Genomic DNA, 18,460 nt, shown 5'->3' with positions numbered 1-18,460 from the left:
AAAAAGTGTTCCAAATCATTATTGATCAGAGAAATGCAAATTAAGACAACTATGAGATACCAGTACACACCTGTCAGATTGGCTAAGATGACAAGAAAAGATAAAGTCAAATGTTGGAGTGGATGTGGGAAAAATGGGACACTGATGCATTTTTGATGTTGTTGTGAACGGATCTAACCATTCTGGAAAGCAATTTGGAACTATGCCCAAAGAGTTATCAAACTGTGCATACCCTTTGATCCAGCAGTGTTACTACTGGGCTTATATCCCAAAGAGATCTTTTTTTTTTTTTTTTAATTTAATAGCCTTTTATTTACAGGTTATATGCATGGGTAACTTTACAGCATTAACAATTGCCAAACCTCTTGTTCCAATTTTTCACCTCTTACCCCCTACCCCCTCCCCCAGATGGCAGGATGACCAGTAGATGTTAAATATATTAAAATATAAATTAGATACACAATAAGTATACATGACCAAAACGTTATTTTGCTGTACAAAAAGAATCAGACTCTCAAATATTGTACAATTAGCTTGTGAAGGAAATCAAAAATGCAGGATCCCAAAGAGATCTTGAAGGGAAAGGGATCCATCTGTGCAAAAATTTGTGGCAGCCCTGTTTGTAATTGGAGACTGAATATATGCCCAGCAATTGGAGAATGGCTGAATAAATTGTGGTATATGAATGTTATGGAATATTATTATTCTATAAGAAATGACCAGCAGGATGAATACAGAAAGGCTTACATGAACTGATGCTGAGTGAAATGAGGAGAAGCAGCAGATCATTACACATTTCAACAATAATATATGAGGATCATTTCTGATGGAAGTGGCTATCTTTGGCAATAAGAGGATCCAAATCAGCTCCAATTGCTCAGTAATGAACAAAACCAGCTACACCCAGAGAAAGGACATTGGGGAATTAGTATGGACCACAACATAGCATTTTCACTCTTGGTTATTGTTTGCTTGCATTTTTGTTTTTTCTTCTCGGGTTATTTTTACCTTATTTCTAAATCCGAATTTTCTTGTGCAGCAAGATAACTGAATAAATATGTATATGTATACTGTATTTAACATATACTTTAACATATTTAACATGTATGGAACTACCTGCCATCTAGGGGAGGGGATGGAGGGAAGGAGGGGAAAAGTTGAAACAGAAGTTTTTGCAAGGGTCAATGTTAAAAAATTACCCATGCGTATGTTTTGTATATACAAAGTTATAAGAAAAATGTAATATATAAAAATTGTTTTAAATGTAATAATGGAAAAATATTTTTTAAAAACAAGTAAAAAAGGAATTGGAGCCATGGACATAAGGACATTTAAAAAAAAAGTTTTATTTTTATTTTTTAATGCACATTGCTTTATGTATCATGTTGGGAGAGAAAAATCAGAACAAAAGAGAAAAACCATGGAAGAGGGAAAAAAAAAACAGAAAAAGCAAGTGAACATAGCCATATGTTGATTTATATTCAATCTCCATAGTTCTTTTTCTGGATGCAGATGGTGTTTTCTATCCAAAGTTTGTTGGAATTGCCGTGGAACCTAGTTTTTCACCGTAGATCATTGCACAGTCTTGCTGTTGTGTAAATATATTCCTGGTTCTGCTTGTTTTGCTCAACATCAGTTCATGTAAATCTTTCCAGGCCTTTCTAAAATCATCTTGTTCATTTTTTATAGAACAACAATATTCCATTATCTTCAGATATTGCAACTTATCCAGCCATTCCCTAGTTGATGGGCATTCCAATTCTTTGTACCACAAAAACAGCTGCTACAAATATTTTGTACCTTTTCCCTTCTTTATGATTTCCTTGAGATACAGACCCCAGTAGTGGCCCTGGTGGGTCAAAGAATATGCACAGTTTTATATAGTTCCAGATTGCTCTCCAGAATGGTTGGATCATTTCATTCCACCAACAATACATTAATGTTCCAGTTTTCCCACATCCCCTCCATCTTTTCCTGTCATCTTAGCTAATCTGAGGGGTGTGGGGTGGTATCTCAGAGTTGTTATTTTCTTTGGAATACAGACCCAGTAGATCAAAAAGTATGCATAATTTGAGAACTCTTTGGGCTTAGTTCCATATTGCTCACCCCAGTGACTGGATCATCTCACAACTCCACCAACTATGCATTAGTGTCTCAGTTTTCTCACACCCCCTCCAACATTTATCATCTTTTATAAGGAAAATTTTTTGAGGCATCATTCTTCCCAGAATACAAATTTGTTATTCAGTGACTTTTGTTCTTCTCTTCAGGAAATCAGTGTTTTTGATCTAGGTCGATCAGAGATTCTATTAAGGAGCCTAAGAAATTTGCAGTGTTCAAAATCTTCTACAAGTAGGAAAACCCTAGACAAAATGTTAGCAATTGAGCTCAGACTTCAGTTTGGGGAGAATGACAATTCAAGAAGAAGCATTTATTAAATGCCTACTATATTAAATGCTAAGAGCTTAACAAACATTTCGTTAGAACCTCAAAATAACCGTGGGAGGAAGGTGCTTTATTTATTTATTTTTACATTTTATAATTGAGGAAATTGAGGCAGACCCGGCTAGCGAGCAAGTGGTGGAGATGGGATTTGAACTCGGGTCTTCCTCAGTCTAGTAACCCCAGGTGCAGAACTCCTGGACCACCTTTTCCCAAGACTCTTTCAAAAATATACAAAGAAGCGCAATGTGTAGGTCTGAGAGAGCGAAAGGAGCAGCAGATTGGGGGTTTTCTCTGTAGCCACGTGACTTCTGCCAAGTCCCTTCACACCAGTTTCTTCATCTGTAAAATGACTGGGGTTGGCCTAGATGAGCCCTAAGGTCCCTTCGGGTTCCTAATCCTTCGCTCAAGCAGATTAACTAGGAATAGTAAGGTCCCTAATTAACGTCCCTCACTTGAATAAACTAGGAAACTCTGGCTTCAGCAGAAGCACACAAAAGGACGTGGCTGGGGGAGCGCGAGCGAGTCAAACCCAGACCATACGTGCCTGACCGACCTTCGAGGGGGAGGGGTTATTATGATGTAATGACACGACCCAGAGCGCCCAAAAGGCCTGCAATGAGGTAGGGAGCTTCCCCACCGGGAGTTAGCCACGCCTACACCCCCCAGGCCCAGCCGCCACCGCTCGGCGCCCGCACGGACATGGCTCGCGCGGCTGCTCGCCCGCGCCTGCGCAGAAATTGTGAGCCCTGAGCTCCGCCGGATTCTCCACCCCCTATCTCCCCGCCCCTCCTGCCGCCTCGAGGCGAGAAGGCGGTCTTGAGGTTACCCCGCCCCGCTCTCACCTCGCCGCTTCCGCTGTTCTCTCACTCCAAGGCCGGCCCCTGGTTCCCTCCCCAGCTCCTTGGCCTGCCAGTCCCGCAGTTTTGGGAGCAACCCCTTGGGCCCGCCCTGGGGAGTAGCTGTTCTGCTCCCACCCCAGCCCCCGCATCCGGAGCCCGAGCTATGAGGCGGCTCCTCTAGGTGAACGCGATTACCCTTCTAGTTACCTAGCAACCCGCTCCTTCTGGAACCCTCCCCTTCTCAGCCACGCCCCTCGCCACGCCCACTTGCCCGGCCTCACGCTGAGAGCGAGCGCTTTTCTACTTTGCTCCGCGCCAGACCCACGCCCCGAGAGCGGCTAGAAAGTAGCCGGGTGCGCGAGCCCCGTCTCGGACTGGCGAGTACTGGAGGGCTCCGCGGGACCGCAGCAGTGAGAGTTTGCTCCGGAGGCGGAAGCTCAGAGACTCAGAGAGAGGAGGCGATTCTGAAGTGAGCTGCCCAGTCCCAAGGACACTCCCTGAGCCGGGGCGGAAGAATGGGTCTTCGGCTCCAGGTCCGGCGCTCCAAGCTTAGGTGCCTTATATCTGAGGGGTCTCGTAGGAGCGCGTAGATTCTTAGAGCTTGGAAGGAGGGGCCCCAGACTAAATCCAGCATCCGCGCTTCCCGAGAGGGAAAGGTGAATTCCATCTTCGCAAGTGACGCAAGAGAGGAGGTAGCAACACACGGGCTCGGAGCGACCACCGGACAGTTACACTCCGTCTCAAGCGGCCTCCCAACAAGTTGTTGCAAGGGGCTTTTGAACCGGACATTGCTTTTCTGGAGGCTGCTTTTGGAGAAAAGGGGGTGCTTCATTTTTGTATCCCTAGCATCTAGCGCCATGATGACGTGTAGCCGATACACAATGGTTAGATTGGATTGAACTGAAACATTAATCTGGAAAGCTTTGGTTTTTAATACTTAGCACTTCGTGGTCAGGGAGCTTGGTACTCAGTGGACTCATTCCCTGAATTTGAGGTGCTTGCCGCTCCGCTCCATGAGGCTATTTGCAGAGTATATTTGTTAAAACTTAGATGTGCTTACGTAATGCAGAGAGTTTTTTAAAAAGGTAGTAAAAGTTTTCTAGAGAATTCTGTGAATTGTAATGTTCTCAGCCTTCCTCGGGATTTCTGAAAAACAAACATTTGCAAGTCCCTTCTGCTCTGGTACTTTCCCTGAGAAGTGTTCCTTTTTTGTGTACTTCTGTTTTGGGGAGCAGTCATACAAGTATAATTGGAAGTTTCCTTGAACTTTCTGAGGCTTAGGCAAGGAAAGCAAAATCGAAATTTCACAAATTTCATGGATTTCTTATGTCTTGAAAACTTTTAACATTTATTTATTTTTAAACAGATAGCCTTAGATGAATAGGAGATTGAGTAGGAATTGCTGTATAGTCATAGAACTGAAAGTTTCTTAATTTAGCCCCTTTATTTAATAAAAAAAAAAAAAAAGAATAAACAGACACATATAAGCACTAGCCCAGGTCACAAGATAATAATGTATGTGGTGTTGCAAGAGTAACAAAACTTTGAATAGGAAAAAAAAAAAAGACCATAATAATGTGATTAACATTTTACAGCAGTTAATTTGCTCCAAAAAAAGTCAATCCTCACATTTTTTCTTGTGTTTAAAATAGGAAGCTAAAACGGTGTTTTTTTAAAACTTTTGCAGTGGTGTAAATAAAGATTCCTTGAGAAAATGTTAATGTTTGCCAATCTATTTCTCTTAAAAGCCAAATTCTGCATCTGTATAACGTCTTCAAATCTTGTGATAAAGCCACAACTGATGGGAATAGGATTGCTGCGACAAGACACAGACCTCCCTCCATTTTAAGGTTGGGTGGCTGGGATGGCTGAGGGAGAAAGACTTATTGACAGGGGCCTGGCGTGTTCAAAGAAGTGAGGGTCCACCCTTTTCCTCTTTACATACTAGCACAAGCACACCACACACACCCACAATTATAAAGGAAAATCTAAAGAGCTTCCTTAGCATCAACCTTTGTGGTTTACTTTGACCAAGACACCACTCTATTGTCTTGAGTTGGAACTCTGGCTAATGCCCAGAGAGGCCTGTATTCTTGACCTTGTAGGTTTTCATTTATGGATTCTGTTAATATATTTCACATGCTAAAGTATTTTGTGGCTAAATTAGTTTGAACTACACTAGGCAAAGAAAATAACAAATGGTTTTGTAAGGAAAGCATTTCATTAAAGAAGCCTGGTTTCTTCTGGATTAAAACTCAGAAACGGAAATAAATAGATTAGAGAGTACACATTGAAACAAGCTGTGTTAAAAGCAGCAATTTTATCCAGTGCAGTTATGCATTGCCCAATTTATAGTTTCCACCATCAAACAGAAAAAAGGATTTTTTTTAGCTCAAATAATTTTTATGTAAAGTAACATACTTTTCAAAATAATAGGTTTAATAGAAAACTCTAGTTGAATAAAAAAACTATAGCACCCAAAGATGTTAAATATAGTCAGACTCTGCCAGTTGATAGGACAGGGAGAAATTTATTCTTTATTTCACACTCCATACAATTTCCTCCCATCCCCTGTTGAGATCAATAATCTTCTCACAGTTGCAGGACAATCTGCAGAATGCATTTGCAAAGTAATAGTAAGATGATGATAATGATCATAATGATAATGATATGATGATGGTGATGATAAAAGTAGATGATGGTGATGGCATGCCTTCCAGGAAGTCAGATTCACACTGATAGCTGGCATTGTATTTTTTTCCCCCTTAGTATTTTTGTGCTTTTTGGTGAACATACTACTTCTTAGCAGGTATCTACTTAGCAGAGTAACTATTGAACCAAAGGCAAGATGGAAGAAAAGCTAGAAAAATGAAAAAGACGTGCAAAGTGAAACATCAGGAAAAACTAATTAAAGAAGTAAAACTTATTAGAGTCAAAAGTCTTTTGAACTCCTAGAGTGGGAAGCAAGATATTTAGATTTAAATCCTGGTTTTAACTGTTATCAACTGTTATTTTCAATCACTTACCATTTTGAACCTCAGCTTCCTCTTCTATAAAATGGGTACTGTGATTCTGCCTGATTATAATTCTTCCAATATAAAGTAGTATCCCATTTTCTTTATTAGGAAGCTAATTGGTATAGTGAAGAGTGCTGCAATTCAGAATCAGGAAGGCCTGAATTTGAGATTTTGTCTCAGAGATTTCTAGCTCTGGGTGACCCTGAGCAAATTACTTAATCTCTCTAAATCTCAGTTTCCTGATCTATAAAATGGAAATATTAACACTTCCCTTAGAAGGTGGTTGTGTGAATCAAATTAGATTATACATTAAGTGCTTTGCAAATCTTAAAGCATCATAAAAACACTAGCTATTATTATAAAACATGGATATGGAGCTAAGACTAAGATACACAAATTTCAAATCTGGAAATGTTTTTTGAGTTTATTAAAACAAAACAAAGCACCAGCAAAACCTCATATTTCTCTCCCAGCATCCTGTTAGCACAAATTCATGTAGAAGTTCACATGGCCACAATTAAATAAAGTCATGGAAAGTTTCCCGTGAGAACCATCTGTCAAAATCTGCTATGTCTAGCTGCAGAATTGTAAGGACAAACTTTATAAATATTATATATTGCTTTAACTCTACTCCACAGTCATGGACTTACAGATCTTGTCTCAACCAAGTACTAATCATTAAACCTGAATCTTCATCAAAACTTTTTATAGACAAGCTCTTTTAAAAACAATTTTTGGTGGCATAAGATAATTAATATATTCCTCCATTTATGTTGTTTTAGTTGTTGTGTATAGATCTTCTGGTTCTGCTTACTTCACTCTGCTTCAGGCCCTCTAAGCCCTGAAGTTACCTTCTACCCACCTGGGTTAGTCAATGTAATTTCTGAGTTTAGCCTACTTCTTGTTCCTAAATGAAGAGCATATTTTTAGGGTCCCTAAACTTTTTCTTCTTCTTTATGATTTGGAGCACTCAGTGACAAGCCAGACCTCAGGGAATAAGAAGAAAAAGAAATTTGAACAGGATACTTTGTGTGGAGTGACTGTGAAGTGACGAGTCTGCTATTCAGAAGCCACAAAAAACAATCTGCTATTACTTGAGTCATATTATATGCATGTCTTATGATCAAGTTTTTAATTTGCTGAAATCTTTTTAGCTTTATACTGTTGCAACTTTTCTGTTTAACTTTCCCAAATCTGTGTTGATATGAATCCACCCTTTTCCTCTCCGAGTTTGATAAAGTTGCAGTTTCCAGGGGCCTGATAAACGTTTATTGGATTCTAGTACTCTACTTGGAATACTAGGTAGAAAACTGTCCAAAATCCATAAATCTCATATTCGAAACTCAGGCACAGCCTGAGGTTTCAAACAGAATTTAACAAGGTGTCATGTAAATAGAAAAAAAATTCATTCAGAAACTTAATCTTTATAGGTTCTTCACTCTAGTACTGGAAAGTCATTGAGTCTATTCCATTCATTTTTCTGATGGGAAAACTTAGGCCCAGAAAATCACATAGGTAAGTAAGTAGCCAGGTTAGGATTCAAACCCAGCCTGTTTGAAGCCAAATCCAGAATTCATTCACTTTTTTTTTTTTTTTTAAACATGACCAAAACGTTATTTTGCTGTACAAAAAGAATCAGACTCTGAAATATTGTACAATTAGCATGTGAAGGAAATCAAAAATGCAGGTGGGCATAAATATAGGGATTGGGAATTCAATGTAATGGTTTTTAGTCATCTCCCAGAGTTATTTTTCTCGGCATAGCTGGTTCAGTTCATTACTGCTCCATTGGAAATGATTTGGTTGATCTCGTTGCTGAGGATGGCCTGGTCCATCAGAACTGGTCATCATCTAGTATTGTTGTTGAAGTATATAATGATCTCCTGGTCCTGCTCATTTCACTCAGCATCAGTTCGTGTAAGTCTCTCCAGGCCTTTCAATTCATTCACTTTTAACTCATTTCATAGGAACCATACATTTTTGTTGAGTAATGGTATTTTAACCCATTTTTTTTTGTTCATAAAAAAATGCTATTTGAAAAAAAAAAACAGAAATTTTTCATATTTAAAATTGGGTGGGGAACAGGGAAGAATTTGAAGATATCTCATACTTGTCCAGGGATATTAAAAAGAACAAAGGACACTTTTATTCCTCTATTACATCTATACCAGATTTGTTGGGCATAGGACCCTCTACAAAAAGGTTCATTCTCCTCCTGGCTCAGTTTCTGAGTTCATACTAATCAATGTTTATACTAATCTTGTTTCTGAGAAAAACAATCACTCAATTATTGAAGTTGGTATACTCCAAACTTAAAAAAAAGACAAAGTCATTTTAGAGATATTTCATTTATTGTGGATGCAGTTTCAGAATATATTGTTTGTATTGCAACTATCAGTTGTCAATGAAAACTTTGAAGTGTTTATAAAATGGCAGATTCACAGAAAATGCTAGGCAACTTGCAGTTTCACTTATAGTTAACAGATGCATTTGTCTTTTAATACGTAAACAACAAAATCATGTTTGTTTGGGTTTTTTTTAGATTAAAACAAAATAATGGAACAAAAACCCTACCCTAAAACATATTAAAACTAATTATTGAAGCACAATTCAGGATTGGTATGCTGCATATTTTATTTTCAACTTTATCCCTGATAGGAAAATATTTATTTGAAGGCAGTTTTAATTTAAATATTCAACATCAAATTAATTTAGGATAGGTCTTCTTTTTGGACCTAATTCACTCTTTCATCTTTGTTTTTCAGGAATCAGTGGGAACTCAGGTGCTACATGTAAATTCAAACTCATTGTTTTTTATCTTTCAATCTTAAAAAAAAGTGATGGATGGTTATTTGAGAGTCTTGGATGCTGCTGTTTTCCTGCTACTACCTTGAAGTACTGAGCTGCTCTTGGTTAAATTGGAAGAAAATAGATTCTGCTTAAGTCAGGGATCTCTATTTGTATGCATTGTATACCTGCAGCCAACCCCACCTGGAAATGGGAAACATGTGAAAATTCCTACAGCTTGTCAGGAACTTGGAATTGAACTTGGCTTTACTCTTTTAAGGCAACCCAGAGGTGGGGGTGTTTGTGTACCTTACTCAAATACAATGCTTTCTAATCAGAAACTATTTGCCAGAATCCCATTTTTCTTCTACTATGAATAGTAAACATTTGCTGTTTTAAGAAAGACATTATGCTTTACTTATAAGTACATGTCAAAAGAATCATTAAACAAAGATTCTTGGGTGAGGATGGAAAAGTGTCCAAAACATAGGAAATTCATACATATTCATGAAATTTCATCATCTCACCTTCAATGGCTATGACTGAGAAAGTCTAAGGAAAACAACCTCATGGTTTAAACAAATTATTATTTTGTTGAGAAAATTATTAGGGTCCTAAGTACTCACATTTGTCGATTGTTTTTGTAAAGCCCAGTTTTAGTTCAACTTAATCTTTATATACACATCTGAGACCAATCTGTAAGAGTTCATAGATTTTTTTGTTTTTTTGTTTTTTTTTAATTTTAGGGCTGGAAGGGATCTTGGAGAACATATCCAACTTATAATGGAAATTCCACTTGTATAAAGGCATAGACCTTGGACAGAATCCAAGAGAGCATACTTTAGCATAATTCACACTGTACTTGGAATAATCTTGAATTATGGTAGTTTATATAAATTAACTAATGTGTTTTATAGAAAATACTGATTTCTTTTGGCTCCACTAACTATTCTTTTTTCATTACTTTTTCTTCCCTTTTATCAAAGGTCATCTGACATCTAAAATTTTCAGGTTTCCTGCCATACTTCTAATGGCAATTGTGAAATATTAATATAAAAGTTGTGATTTTTTTATTTTTTTAAAGCTGTGATATTGACTAGTTATATAAGTTTATTACTAAATATAATATTCTAGCACATATTAAAGCATCCTACCATTAGTAGTGCTTGGCGCTAAATTTTATAAAGCTGTGTTTGTATATATATATATATATATACATGTATGCATAATTATACATACATATATATATTCTAAATTGCAGTCCATGTTACTATTCACTACCAAAGAAATCCACAAAACCACCAACCTTAAAAAATTAGTACCACTGTCAGCTAACATAATAATCCAACTTAGATATTAACTTAACTAGAATGGAAAAAGTGATACTTTAGAAGTATAAAACAAACAAAAAAGACAAATTAATGCTGCAGTATCTCAAATCTGACATGGGCAACTTACAGAAAATATTACAATTGTCAACTAAAATTATTTCTTCCATGCCTTATTCTAAAGTGCAGAAACAATGACTTCTGTATTCCAAAAGTAACAACTGTTTTATTTTTCTATGGATACTGCACACATTCCTTAGGCATTTTTCAACTTGAATATATTTTGGTTGACTTCTGATGCAGCTAAAATCACTGTTCAGGCATAGAGTTATGACTCTCAGTAGAAAAGTCTATATTTCACAGCATGGGTTTCTTTAGAAATAGGCTCCTGTGCAAAGGCAGTACTTTTACCTTGAATGTCTCTAGATTGTGATTATTAAATACAGTGCTAATATACATGGGTTTAACTGGGATAATGTAAAATAAACCAAAAAAAAAAAAAAAAAAAAGAACCCACATAATAGTAAATCAACATAAATATAAAATAGAACAATTGAGCACTTTTGAATTGAGCTGGTCCAGCATCATGAGCAGGTACCTAGTGTTCTTTCTCCAGCTGTCTCAAACCTGTTAAGAGAAAACATCTTTATTTTCAACAAGAAAATAAACATAGAGATGGAAGGTGTGCAGTTTATGACTGTGGTATCACTGACCTGTTACTTGTAATAATTGGTGAAGGGGCCTTCCTTCCATGTCTGTGTATGCTCCTCTTATAAATTTTTTTGATCCCTTTACTTATCAGCCTCTTTTCTATTCTAATTTTCTTCCTTTTCCCATGTATATTGCCCTAATTGATGGCACTCAAAACTAGAATCTTTCTTTAGAACTAGAGTTGGTAGTATGTGTGGTGCTGCTGATATAAGAGATGATTTTCTGTCATTCTTAAGTAAAATGGTTGAGTTTGTTTTGGGTGACTTCTGATTTGCCCTTTCGTTCTTGCCTCCTGCTTTTGGGTCTAAAGCCAACTTCTAAAGCCTGAATCACGCCACCCAAGCACCTTCTGCTACTTTTGATTTCAGTTGCCCATCAGCTAATTCTGGCTGAACTGTTAAATGACAGTTGGGATTTGTGGTAAGTGAAGTTGAAAGAGGGTCTTGTGATAATGGACAAGATTTTAAGGTAGGATGACACAGGATAATACCTGAAGTGGGGGTGAAACTGCCTATGCATAAGAAGGCCAACCTGAACAAGGTGATTTATAGCATTATTATAGAAAGGCAGAAGCTTGTTGGTGAAAGCCTATTCTGCCAATGTCTCACTACCTTCTGACCATTTATTTGCTCCACTTCCTGGATAAGAATTCTCCCTCTGATGTGTCTTAATAACATCTTAGTAGACAGAGTAGTCAAGGCCACCACATGATGGAAATTTTTTGAAGGAATGGTTTATAGATTGCTGTTAATCCCTCTCCTTCAAGAAATGTGTATCTTATGGGAAGAGGAAATGAAAATTGAACATATGCAACCTCTGAAAAAATAATATTTAGCCTTTTTTAGAAATAACTTTAAAAGTAAAAGAAACTTTCTGTCTTAGGATGCATTCATTTGCAAAAAAAGTGAACACACACACACTTATATGGCTTTTAAAATACATATATACATTTACCTATGTAAATGAATGACTTTGAATTATGGTAAGTTATATAAATTAACTAATGTGTTTATAGAAAACATTGATTTACATTGGTTCCTTTAATTTTTCTTTTTTCATTCCCTTTTATATCAAAGGTCATCGATATTTAAAATTTTAGCAAGGAAGGTAAGTTTGGAACACAAGGTTTTGCAAGGATTAATGTTGAAAAATTACCCATGCATATGTTTTGAAAATAAAAAGCTTTAACTTTAAAAAAAAGCAAGAATGGGAAATAGAAAATGGATAATGGGTGATCCTAGAGTTGCACAAATTGGTCTAAAACGAAAAAGAAGTTTGTTCAAGGTTTGCTTAAAAGCTACCTCTATTCATCCTAAAGTTTCCATTGTTTCATAATTCTTCCCCCCTTCACCCTTTACTGGACTATATTAGAGCAACAATATAACTGACAATTAGAAATTGAATGAACACACAGGCAGATAATATACTTAATATAACCGTACTATGCCCCAAAGAAATATTTCTGCAATCTGAGAGTCCCTAAAACATAGGTAAGATTTCTCTCTGCAGAAAGGGGGCATCTTTTGGTCAAAAAAGCAGTAGTGAGAAATAAATCTTCACTCTAGTCATTGAGTACAAGAGTTTGTCTTTTTGTGCTTTAAAAGTACTACAAGGAAATGAATTGATACTCTGAGTGGCACATAATACCTATGGTATCCCCATACTTTATTTTAGGTTCCGTTGTTGAGAAATCAATTTCTTGCATTAGGAAAAATTACAGGGAACCAGTCTGGCATCAAGTTTACTAAATGAGTGCTTTTTTTGGTACAAGTCTGTTAAATCTTCTTATCTATAGTGCCTGTTTTTCTATGTTCTTCTGCAGTCTGATCTTAGTATGTTAGAAAAAAAAAAATTGCCATGAAGTGTAAACTCTCTTTTGAGTGATTAGCCAAAAAATTACCTTAGTGGGTGAAGTGACCTTATCCACAGATTGCTTTTCCCAGAGATTGCGCTTGCTTGATACATCACCTGGCCTTAAGTCCTGTTAGAAACAAAGGGAAATAGATCAGACAAAAGTTCATCTTTGACCATGACTATATTTCATCTCTGAATTGGGTATTTTTCACTTGCTTTAGTTTTTTCAGGGATATGAAATAGGTATTTACTGGATAGTGCTTCCTCTGCCTTTCTTTCTTTCTTTCTTTCTTTCTTTCTTTCTTTCTTTCTTTCTTTCTTTCTTTCTTTCTTTCTTTCTTTCTTCCTTTCTTCCTTTCTTCCTTTCTTCCTTTCTTCCTTTCTTCCTTTCTTCCTTTCTTCCTTTCTTTCTTTCTTTCTTTCTCTCTCTCTCTCTCTCTTTCTTTCTTCCTTTCTTCCTTTCTTCCTTTCTTCCCCTTCACCTCATCACACAACCCTGCTTTTTTCTTTTGGAGAAATGATTAGAAATCAGAACATCCCAGTTTTAATCCTGACCTGATTCCTGATTTCTTGTGTAACTTTGGGAATTTATATAAGTGCTCTGTCTTGGTGTGTCTGAAGTAAACAGATAAATATGGAGATGCAAGGAGAAATCAAATAACTAAAATAACTTTTGACAAACTGTTGCTTATGGAATAAAATATGTCATAGATTATCTAAAATAATTTACGTGCATATTTAATATGCATTTTCCCTAAGAGACTTATTTGCGTTTTCATTAAACCAATATTAAAAGCAGTTTATAGTCTCTATTTGAGCAAAGAGCAAAAATCAGAGCAGGAGAAATGAAGATAAGTTAAAGATATACTAGATGGCATGGAGAAGAAGGTCTAAGAACATTCATTTGGTATAGAAAATTTACAAGGTTGGATAATCTACGTAGGGATAATTTAGAATTTATTATAGACATAAGCACCCAATAGACTTTAAGAAGAAAGATACCAGACTTTATAATCACTTGGTATATACTGAATTCGTGTGAATTTTGCAAAGAAAAAGGCACAAAATCTGTGCTAAATACAAGTTTGTTTTTATGCTCAGAGCCAACCTAAATGATGCTTGGTATGAAAGTGCTTTTATTGACTTTAGTGCAACAGTGATGTTTATCTTGCCAAGCTATCAATGAGAGTTCTAAAAGAGTTAATTCTGTTCATGGGTATCAAATCAATATGTTACTTCTCAAGAATCCATGGATTATTGATTTCATTGGTATAGGTGCTCCTTCCAACAATCCAGATATTGCCAGTTAACATTGGACAAGTGAATTAGATTCTCTGAGTTTCAGTTTTCTCATCTGAAAAATGAACTCCAAAGTCCCTTTTCAGTTCAAAATCAGCAATAATGTGACCCTGTTCCTTACTAGGTGGTCCCCATTAATTGCTGGGGCTCAAACACTTTAGTGTTGAGCTATTTCAAATTTTACTAGGCTGAACTTTGGTTATCTATAACACAGTCCGTCTCTGGGTCTATACTTGAAACCATTGTGGTTTGATTAAGATCTGTCCAAGTTATAATAATGCTGGTACAGTCTTCAAGAACTGACATAACTTCTATGGCACTATGAGGCATTAGATCACAGAGAGGAAATAAATATTATTATCAAGCAATGTTTTCTAGGACTCATTAGTTGTACATGCCATTACTCTAGGCAGGTTAGACCTGGCTGAGGATCTCATTGAGCTTTTGGATTTTAGCAGCAGCACATGTTCCTGATATCCAAGAAAGAACTACAACTATTTAATTTGGCAGCATCAAGCAATGAGTACAAATTGTTTCTGAAAGAGTTTCCCCAGACCCTTTGCCAATCTGACAGGGTAATTGTTGCCAAGTTGTCCTGAAGGCGTCTTTAGAGTTTTGAAAATTAGACTAAGTGACATGTTGATGCTAGGGTTTGGAAAGTGACTAGCTTTAAGCTTGGGTGATTCATAGAAGGCAAATACTTGTCTTTCATACCAATGTTATTCTGTCCTTAAAAATTCTCTGTAAATCTTTCACTCACCAGAATCTTTAGTTATTTTTAGCTTACATTGTCATTTTTAAAGTACAGGTTGCCAATAGTTATATTTTAAGTCTGAGAAGGGATATGATGATGGAAGGATATTTGGCAAATGGCAATATTTTAGTGGTTTGCCCATCATGTTACCAGATAACATTGACTAAATCACAGAAAGATGTCGGCATTTTTCAGTCAAAGGGGAAATGTAAATGGATTTACCTGACCTGGCCTTACATTTTTGTTTTTAAAGAAAGATTCATTCCTGAAGAGCAGAGGGAGAAATGAAGGCATCAGAAGCAGGTTTTCCAGTCAAGCAGAGATCAAAGAATGAAGAGGAAGAGTAGTCAGCTGAGAGAGTTTGTTGATTTTTTTTTTAAACAAAAAAGAGAGACAAGTTAGTATTTTGTTTTCTAATGAGACTTTTAGACATAAAAGAGAAACAAGAGAACCAAAGCAGATATATTTAGAATGGAATTCCATTTGCAAAACTACATGACATTTTATACATTTTATTCCCAACCAACAACAGAAACATTCAAATGAGGAATCAAGTGAATACTCATTCAGATCTGGAAATGTTTGAAAAAAAATTTTGGAAGAGGAACCAGTAATGATAAATCTTTCAGAGAACTTTTAATTCTTACCAGATCAAAGGCTGGCAAAAACATAGTATATCTAGAGGTAGGCAGTTTTGTTGTGCTCTTTTCTGTCTTGGAATCTTGGCCTTCTTCCAAGGCTTAGCTCATGTACCTCCTCAATTAATCAACAAATATTTAATTGGGTATTTTTTACTATGTGCCAAACACTATGCTAAATAAGGCACTAGAAATACAAATACAAAAGTGAAACAGTCCCTGCCTGCAAGGATGTTACACTTTCCATCTATTTTAGCTTTCCAGTGGAAGGCAGACATGGACTGTGTGTGTGTGTGTGTGTGTGTGTATGTGTGTGTGTGTGTACATTAGGGTTTAATAAATATTTGTTGGATTGTATCAAATTTTTTGTAAAGGAAATTGCCTTATATTTTTATCAATTTTTAGCAGTAGGCTCTTTAATCCCATTTTTTTCTTTCTAATTGAGCTATTACTGGATGGACATCAGTTGGGGTATTGGAATCTCTCTGAAAATTTAGCTTCGTCCTGTCCTTATCAGAATTCTTAGAAACACATGCCTCTGAATATACATCTGTATAACAGGAAGCATAAAAAGAGGTCCTTGAACCAATCCTCTCTGTCCTAGGATCGAAATTCATCTATCAGTATCTCCTGTTCACTAGGGATGATTCTGTTTTCTGATCTCTGAAGATGTGAAGGAAAAAAATGTTTGATGATGAAAAATAAAGTTTAATTTAAAAAGAAAGAAATCATTATGACTTAAGGTATAGTAACAACTACACAGAAACTGAGACATAGTCTCAAGGAAAGAAAGGATATTCTAAGGAATAAAATAGTTGTCACAAAATACTTCTGCTTATTTGGTGTAGTCACTCAATAACAAGTCTAATTAATCCAGTGTAAGCATGAAGGGAAGGAGATAATCTTTTATTTTTCAGGAAATTTTTGTTAAGCAGAAATTTTATTACTATCTTATAAACTGCTTTCTTTTGGCTTTTTGATTAGGAGTGGTATAGTAGAAAGTGTTGGACTAGGAATAAGGAAGCCCCAGGTTCAAATTCAGTCTCTGACACTAGCTATGTAAAGATATGAAGAATGCTTGATTTAGCTTTTTTGGTTTTTAAACTAGAGGAGCCACTAATACACATGGGACTTTGAGCAAACTACAGCTTCTCTACACTTTTTCTCTGTCATCTACAAAATGAAGAGTTTTATCTAGATAATGCATATATTCCTTTCAGTTCTAAATCTGTGATCCTTTGAACATGGACAAGTCACTTATGTACTGAGATAAAGAAGTATTGTGAACTTTATTTGTGGAGAGAATTCTCAAATCAATGAAGTCACAAATGTTATTACCATGGCAACTTGGAGTGGCCTTCTGTTGGGACACAAATATAATTTTATATTCTATATACTCTATATTGTACTCTATATCAGAGAGCAGCTGGTTTCCATCTATCTTTCCTCTAATTATCAAGACAGGACACGATTAGCTTATGAATGTGATAATAATCAGTAATTCAGAAAAGTAGTAGTTTATATGTAAATATGCTAAGACATGACTAGATCATCCTAGCCTAAGCTTTTGAGTAAAAAAAAAAAAAAAGTAATACTTCTGGGGTCTCTGAACACTTATTTCAGCAACGCAAATATCACCCTTCTAACTTACTTCCATAGCCTTCCTGAGTGGCTATGATTGAAATTTTCATCATTAGTAGATGGCCAATTTTGTAGGTTGCAGTAAGCTTCCTCAGATAGCAACCGAGCTTCTGACAGAGTAAGTTTTTGGGTCTATGCTCAAAGCTTTTTTTAGTTCAGAAGAACATTCCTGTATTCTGTTGGTACAGACCTCAAGAATCCAGGGTTACCTTCACACTATGGTAGGAAGAAAACTTTCTTTCTGTCCCACTTGGGGAGGTGCTAACCTAAGCTATCCTGGGCACAGAAGAGACGGTACCATACCAGAATCTCTCTTAGATCAAATTCTCCCCTCAGATAAACAAGACGGGTGTTTCTGTGTAATCCCATCGAACCATCACTAGGGACTGAGGCTGGCCAACGCTGGCATCTTGCCATCTGTCCTGACTCTGCCTATTCTTTCACTGGGAATAACTTGCAAGGAATTTCAGAGATCTTGACTTCCCCCAAGGGGGGTTAATGCATTTCTTTTTAGAGCTGGTTTTGAGGAAGACCTGCTTATATTATTGGCTGAGTCAATCCTTGCCTCAGGCCTTTAGCCTCTCCCAGACCATTTCTGATTTTCCCAAGCCATCTACCAGTAAACATCGTGTCATGAAGAAGTTACTTTTGGTTTTCCTTCAGTCTCAGGAATTATGCATAGAGTAACAAAGCAGTGGTAATCTATTGGAATCTATTACCTTTTCTAATAACAATAGTAATATTGATTTGATTATTTGTCTCTGAGTAACAGATAAAAGAAAAACAGGATGTTGGGGTTGGGCATTGGGGAGGTGGGTGAGAATGAATAGAATACACACGGACAGCTGATATAATGACAAGATGTTATTTTCGATACCCTTTTGCCTTATATCTAGCAATTAGTTTAGTATCTAGAACATAGAAAGTGTCTAATAGGGATTTATTGTCTGATAAATATTTCTAAGTATCTACAAGTATTGGAATCTTAGATAAACAATCTTAATTAAGTTAGGGTACATCCTTTTTCTTTGTTTTCTTTTTAAATTCTGAAAAGTGTTGACAAAAAGCTATTTTAAAAATTATATAACCAACCCAATGAGTCAGATTTAATATTCAATGCTTTAAAAACTTAGATTTTTGAGAAACT

General features: G+C 36.4%; 2 protein-coding genes across 19 annotated transcripts in view; both read right to left on the bottom strand.

Moving 5' to 3' along the window:
• Positions 1 to 3,470, bottom strand: part of AGBL3 (ATP/GTP binding protein like 3) — a 115,364-nt gene extending 111,894 nt beyond the window's left edge. For all 9 annotated transcript variants that reach the window (XR_004229693.1, XR_004229694.1, XR_004229695.1 and 6 more), the window contains exon 1: positions 3,288 to 3,470. The gene's annotated coding sequence lies outside the window, so the exon portion shown is untranslated. The remainder of the gene's footprint in view (positions 1 to 3,287) is intronic.
• A 5,163-nt stretch (positions 3,471 to 8,633) lies between these two features.
• The window catches only part of CALD1 (caldesmon 1), a 239,709-nt gene continuing 229,882 nt past the window's right edge, over positions 8,634 to 18,460 (bottom strand). For all 10 annotated transcript variants that reach the window (XM_031939098.1, XM_003771628.4, XM_031939094.1 and 7 more), the window contains 2 exons: positions 13,028 to 13,108; positions 8,634 to 11,043 (listed from right to left, as the gene is read on the bottom strand). In XM_031939098.1, the coding sequence (XP_031794958.1) occupies positions 11,038 to 11,043; positions 13,028 to 13,108 (87 nt within the window). In that variant the 3' untranslated portion in view covers positions 8,634 to 11,037. The remainder of the gene's footprint in view (positions 11,044 to 13,027; positions 13,109 to 18,460) is intronic.

The sequence above is a fragment of the Sarcophilus harrisii genome, chromosome 5 (assembly GCF_902635505.1).
Source record: "Sarcophilus harrisii chromosome 5, mSarHar1.11, whole genome shotgun sequence".
NCBI classification, from domain to species: Eukaryota; Metazoa; Chordata; class Mammalia; order Dasyuromorphia; family Dasyuridae; genus Sarcophilus; species Sarcophilus harrisii.
This window is presented reverse-complemented; position numbering and strand designations above follow the sequence as displayed.